The sequence below is a fragment of the Bactrocera dorsalis genome, chromosome 3 (genome assembly GCF_023373825.1).
Source record: "Bactrocera dorsalis isolate Fly_Bdor chromosome 3, ASM2337382v1, whole genome shotgun sequence".
In the NCBI taxonomy this organism is placed as follows: domain Eukaryota; kingdom Metazoa; phylum Arthropoda; class Insecta; order Diptera; family Tephritidae; genus Bactrocera; species Bactrocera dorsalis.
The window spans coordinates 82,977,503-82,984,744 of NC_064305.1; the positions used below are offsets into that span (position 1 = coordinate 82,977,503).

Here is a 7,242-nt window from a genome sequence, read left to right on the forward strand (position 1 = left end):
TATAAATTTCTCACAAATTTGTTGCTTTCGAACCACCGACTTGACTTACACATATGCAACTACGAGCACTGTTGTTTAGGTAGCCTCGAGAAGAGCTCTTAGCTTTCACAAATGCTTATCATTATATGCTAAATAATTTATATCATAACTACATACATGCGCTTTTATGAGTGGAATTTACACCAAAGATAAGCTGGAGAGGCGTGGTCGGTTATTATTTATCATAGATAGTTAAGTAAGTATGCCCCCTATGCCATGGAATTAAGATAATCCCATTGGTCTAAGATAATAAATATAAGTCTATTTTACAAAGTTATCTTTTTATTTGCATCTTGAGCTACTCGCAAGATCTCAGGCTACATTTTTTCGACTTCGTATGAAACTAAACAATTATACTCCTTTCATTGATTTGGTTGTTGCTTGTGATTCTTCTTTAAATATAAATACTTGATTTAGATTTATGTAATTTTGAAAAATCATCAAAAGAAGAAAGACCACGAATAAATTAAATTCACATATGAAATTTAAAATCAACCGTTTTCCGATTTCTATGCCACCAAATGACAGCAATTTCGCATACTTTCCACCCGTGCTTTTAGCCCATGACACAGTCTTGTTCATGATTACAAATAATTTCTAGATTAGCGCTATAACTTGCTCTCCTTGTTTCAGAGAGCACAATCGGTTTCTAATAATTTAAATAATAACCAGACAAAAAATAGTCAGGGTTTCCGTAAACCCTAATAACCACTTCAATAATATGAACAACCACAGTAATCAGCCAGCTTATGACGAAGTAGTAGGAGCTGATAATGCAAACGGCCAATGTGATGCATTGTCTAGAACTAAAAAAATAAAAACTGTTAGGAAAACAAGCTGAACAAACAGTTAATTTATTCAATATGATGAATGCTCCTTGTGAATGAACTACGTAAGTACATACTCATATACATAGTTAAGTATATTGAAGGCCAAAGGGCCTTCCGACCACTGTACAGTTACATTATAGTAACATAGGTAAGTTTCTGAGGTCCATTTCACCAAGAAAGCAAACCTATATATAAATCTATAAAAACTACTCACCCTTCTGAAATCTTGACAAATAAAAAAGTTTGATATAAAGGGGTTTTCAATAATAGCGCTTTTATTTAACACAAAAAAACGGTTTGGGATATTAATGAAATGGCCAACACTGGCACGCTTGCAGAGGTCCAGACGCTGAACTCAATTTTCGACAATTTTCAAGCAAAAATCGGCCGATACTGCTACAATTTTCCGCTCGATATTCGTACGAAATTCATCAATCTTCACTGACTCGTTGGCATATATCATAGACATATCCTCACAATAAGTAGTCTTACGGCGTCAAAACGCACAACCGAGGCGGCCAATTGACTGGACCATTTCGTGAGACAACACGTTCACCAAACTTAGTTTTCAATATATAAATTGTGACATTCGCTGTGTGGCTTGTAGCACCGTCCTGTTGGAACCGAAATATTGTCCAAGTCCATATCATTAAGTTCGGGTCAAAAATATTCGGTTATTATTGAGCCTTAGCGATTCCCATTCACAGTAACATGCCGATCTTAATCATCTCGGAGAAATACGACCCAATGACGCCGCCAGCCCATAAACCGCACCAAACCGCAATTTTTTGAATTGCAATGGGGACTCATGGAATGTGGATTGCTGCCTGACAAATAACGCAAATTTTATTTTTTTTTATTCTTATTGACGAAGCCATTTATTCGGTTCCGACAAATGAGCCTCATCGCTGAGAACGATTTTTCGATGAAAATCCGGATCATTTTCAAGTTGTTGCTCAGCCCAATTCACGGACATACGACGATTCTAGCGGTCCAGCGGCTTCAGTTCTTGCAAAAATCGGCACAAGGACGTCATATAGGTGCCTTGAAATGGGTTTAAGAATGACGTGTGAGAGACTGATTTGGATCGTATACAATTGATGCGCCTGTGGCAGCAATATTCTCGATATTACGGACACTTCTTTGTCTCATGTTCTGACAGGACGATTATGACGACCATAAATTGGATGTAGTGGTCTTAAAATTGAGGCCAGTGATTCCGAATTCCGGTAGTTAAATTTAGTAATTTTAACTCGTTGTTGGATCGTATATATTTTCATGATAAAGTGGCAAATCTTACTGAAGAGAAATGTGTGGGAAAAATATGGCGTCGTTTGTTGTCCCTAACGATCTACTTTTATAGCGTTCCTATTGAAAACCCCGTTTTAAGGACTTAAGTTCGATAGCTCAGTTTGTATGTTTCGTTATTAGTTTGTCAAATATCTCCCGTACCCTTGTTTGCTCTTTATTCAATGCTTTAAAAAAAGTGTTACAATGATCGGATTTAGTTCGAATATGCGCCGTTTCGCTCGATAATCTATTTCCATTCAGACGGGGACTTCATTATACCCCCGTCGTAGAAGCCTTCCTTCCTTATTTGCGAATAACTCGGACAGCCACTTTTCACAAGCTTTTGAGTTCAACTTTACACCAACAAAGGCGTTCGCCATGGACAGGAACAGGTGGTAATCACTTGGCACTATGTCCGAGCTATATGATGAATGCGACAAAACCTCCCATTCGAGCTCCCGTAGCTTCTGACGAGTCATCAACGAAGTGTGTGGTCTGGCGTTGTCCTGGTGGAATACTACACCCTTCCTGTTGGCCAATTGTGGACGCTTCTGGTCAATCGCCTGCTTCAAACGGTCCAGTTGTTCGCAGCAGATAGTAGAATTAAATATCTGGTCATATGGAAGCAGCTTATAGTGGATGATCCTCTTCCAATCCCACCAAACACACAACAAAACCTTCCTGTCCGTCAATTCCGGCTTGACCACTGTTTGGGACGATTCACCGGTCTTCGAGCATGACCGATTTCACTTGATATTGTCGTATGTGATTTATTTTTCGTCGCCAGTCACCATCCGCTTCAAAAATGGATCCAATTCGTTCCGTCTCAGCAGCATATCGCAGGCGTTGATTCGGTCCAGAAGGTTTTTTGCGTCAAATCATGCGCCACCCTTCAGATAGTTTCAAATGGTTTGGTGACTAATTCCTATTTTCTGGGCGATGTCTAACTCGATGTTTTCCATAATTTGATCGGTATTCGTCGTCACAGGTCTTCCGCCGGCTAGCTTATCCATGGTGTCGCTTTCACCCACTCTGAATCGTCGAAACCATGCCCCCGCAGTTCAAAGTGATAGAGTACCATCCCCAAAACACCATTAATCAACGTTTCTCTAGCGGACCAACTTAATAGACCTTGCCCAGGGTATATTAACAAATAGAATTGGCAGTACTTCGAAAAAATATAACTTAGTAAACGATTTGCGTCGACTGTAACGACATAAATCAAACAAATTAAGTACTTTGCTGATTTCAAAATATTTTCCACTTAAACACATTGTAATCAATGCAAGTAATTACAGAAGGTCAATAAAATAATGACAAACAAAAAATAAATTTACATATGTACATCTTTATTCCTCTCTGTTTAACGCCACACCTTATAACTTTGTAAAAGCTACGAGGGTCAACTTAAGCAAACTTACAACACTACAATTAACTAACGACATCAGCACATTACAATGCATAAATCGTGCAAGCAGGTCGCATAAATATCATAATATAAATATGAATATGTCGTTTTTGGCACTAATAGACTTCTTTCTCCACATTGACTGGCTCGAATTTGATGTGATCCCTTTGCTGCTCCGTCTCTTTGGGATAGTTCCATTTCTGGATTTTGACTTGACCGAAGATGATAAATAACAGATTGCCAATAAAGTAAAGGGCGGCGGTGATATTGAATATGATGCGCCATTGATTAACGTTTTTCTAAAAATATATACAAAACACAATAAAATAAAAAAATAATATAAAGAATCAGCAAAACTTTCACCCACCGAATCAGTGACGATGAAGCCCACCAGCAGGGGCGCTACTACACCCATTAAATTTGCCATGCAATTAGCCACGCCCATTAGTATGCCAGCAAAGTTGGGCGACAAGTCAATGTGATTGGTCAAGAAGCCCAAGTAAGCAGCCGAATTGACACCGATCAAGATGACAAGTAAGCCAACTGCCAAACTGCTTTGATCTTCGCGCAAATAACCCAGCAATATGAGTGGCAACACCGGCACCCAGAAGCCGATGGTATTGAAAAGTTTACGACTTGTGCGTATGCTAATCAAATTCCGTTTGATAAGGAAATTATTTAAGCCACAAAACGCAAAGGTTAAGAACATATTAACCAGATACGGTAGCGCCGACATGAGAGCATTGCTCTTGATATCCTGTTTCAGTATATTCTTCATATATGATGGAATTTGTATGAGCATAGTCCAAAAGCCCCAAGCGAATGTGCTCTGTGCGATTAGAATGACTAAGAATGGCACCGAGGTGAGTATTTTAACCCATGGCGTCTTTGTTGGTACATGCTCCTCCTCCGGTTTAGTCGACGCTACCAATGATGATTGAATGTATAATTTCTCTTCGGCAGATATCCATTTGAAGTCGCTAGGTTCGCTGGCGCCCACAAAGTACCACATAATAACATACAACAAACTTATCAAACCGGAAGTGTAGAAAATGCCAGGCCAGCCTAATGACGACGACGCTATAGTACCGCTGATGCCCATCATTAAGACGCTACCGAATTGAACGCCCGTATAGCAGAAAGTACCGATCGAACCGCGTTCCTCGGGTGGCACCCACTTGGAAAGTAGCGTATGTGTAGAGGGGAAAATGCAACCCTGTATCAAGCCTTGTACCACACGCAATGCAAAGACCAATTTCCAATCGCCTAAGCGCGCTGTCAGCGGTGTGAGCATGCACAAAATACTGCTGAGGCCCAAACTTAGAAGCAACATAATTTTACCGCCATATTTGTGCGCCAACTGACCGCCAGGTATTTGTGTCACGAAATAGCCCCAGAAGAAACCGCTTAGCAGATATGATTTTGTTTGCTCCGACCAAGCGTATTCCTGTTTAGGTGAATGATATGATTGTAAATACTTATATATAGTATATATTATATCTTCAGTTATATGGTTAGCAATGCTAGCACACTTTACCTCAAAATCTGGATTTGTTGCATTCCGGTCCGTCATTGCCACAATTGCCACGGAAAAATTAACTCGTTGCGCGAAAGCCACAGTTAAACCTATGAAAATCATGAAGCACTGCACATGACGAGCGCCAAAGAATGAAGCTGAAATTTTTAAAAATGAAAAAAAAAAAATTATAATCATGCAAATTATAATCATAATTTTTTTTACATAAAAGTAGTGACTACGCTCCAAGATAAGGCGCCACTAATCTCAGATTTGTTGTTAAACCTAAGCTTCAAAAGACATGTTTTTAAATGTCTCTGCTATTGGTTAATTGTTGTGTCAGATATACATAGTTACCAGCTTGAATGACCCAGAATATGGAAATAAAAATAATAATTTGAAGACTTAGATTTGTTAATGAAACTCCAAATTTACGAAAAAAATGCTGCTGATACCATAAACGTCTATTTCAGTGTCATCTGAGCTCTAGTGTCTAGGCGGTAAGAGCCTGTTTCATATAAAATTTGATTCAAATTGGTCGAATAGTTAATGAGTTTTGTTAGGTCACTTTAAAGTGAGCGGTGCCACACATATATAATAACGAAGTAATTTTCACAGGCTTCTCTTGAAGCCAACTTTACTCCATTAAGAGAGTTCTGCATTGACCAAAACAAATATTCAATCCTGCCTTTGCGGTCAGTTGTTGGGCTTCACCGCACTTGGATCCTGATCTTTTTCACACTTTATAGACATATTTGATCCAGATTTCGTCTCCTGTTATCATTCGCTTCAGAAATGGTTCGATTTCATTTCGTTTCAGCAAAGAAAATATAGCGAATTTCTTCATTATTTTCAGTCATTTTTGGAAAGCAACTTTGTTCCAACTTTCCCGAATTTAATTTTTAAAAACTCACTTTTGCAACACTATATGTTATGACACAATGTGATTGGTAGCACTGGAGATGTACGACTGCAATGACATCTATTAGCAAAATACGAAAAGACTTTTTCGACTACCTATATAACAACACTACATTTAATCGGTATAGTTTGTGACGCTCCATTTTCAAAAAAATTTTAACTCACTGATTATCCTTCTCACAGAGGCACATATGTTCTCAAGTTATACTAACTCTATATATTTTTGCGATTTTTCTAATGTTCAAATAAGTTAGTTATTAATACATCACTTGTGAGCAATTAAAAGTAAGTGTTATAATCGAAATGTTTTGATTCCAGCTTATTCGTTGGGATTCAAGGTATAAACCTTAGCACCACAAAAGTGCTTTAAGCCGGTAGTGCTGAGATACTTCTTACTGATCTTCCTTCAAAACACTTTGACGGTTGATATTCTATTATTATGTATTATTTCAGTTTTTTTAGTCTAGATCTTTGGTGAAATCCTTTTTTGTTCTGTACAATTTTGAAAGTTAGTTTCGACTGATTGGAACTAGAAATTGTATTTTATATTTTTAACTTTCTTTATATTAATTTCAAGGTGCTTTTCCAATCATTTCACGTTCTCAATACTTGCATGTCCGTTATAAGAAATTTAAAGCCATTTATTTTATGCTTCGTTATTATAATTCAATTTTTTTTCCGACTGTGTCATATTTTTTCAAAGGATATTGAATTATAAACCACTTACTTCGTTGCTATAATTTCTCCTTAATTCCTACACTTCACAAACCTTTGTCTTCTCTTTCATATTTCGCACTTTTCTCCATTTTCACGAATCTGTTTTCTTTATAATTGCAGGTAAAGGAAGTAAGAAATTAAAATGGTTTTTGACATTTCCCGTATTCGAATTTGGCGCGTGCGAATGCTTTGAGATGTGGCAAGCTTCTAAAAGTTTTCTTCAGCATCAAGTTACTCTCCAGCTTCCTTAGATATAACTGTCAGAGGCAAGTACATGTAGCGAGTTATTAAGAAAATAATCAAAGCGATTCTAAGGAAGATTATAAATCAGTAGTAATTACAAAAGATTTGCGAAGAACACACTTTATAGGAGAAGATATCTCTGGGTGACGTTAACTCATCATCTACTTCTTATTTATTTAAATGTGCACCACTTGGCTAGGCCGCTCTTATGATAAAGACCTTTATTATATATTTTTAAATACATACATATATTTTTAGTTTTTAAATGTTATTTATAC

General features: G+C 37.5%; 1 protein-coding gene across 1 annotated transcript; it reads right to left on the reverse strand.

Annotated features, from left to right (window-relative positions):
• Positions 1-3,487: 3,487 nt before the first annotated feature.
• Positions 3,488-6,989, reverse strand: LOC105226233 (putative inorganic phosphate cotransporter). The gene is made up of 4 exons (XM_011205061.3): positions 6,774-6,989; positions 5,105-5,241; positions 3,935-5,014; positions 3,488-3,866 (listed from the first exon to the last, which is right to left on the reverse strand). The coding sequence occupies exons 1-4, from the start codon at positions 6,808-6,810 to the stop codon at positions 3,684-3,686; spliced, it is 1,437 nt and encodes a 478-aa protein (XP_011203363.2). The 5' UTR covers positions 6,811-6,989; the 3' UTR covers positions 3,488-3,683.
• Between the last annotated feature and the right edge of the window lie 253 nt (positions 6,990-7,242).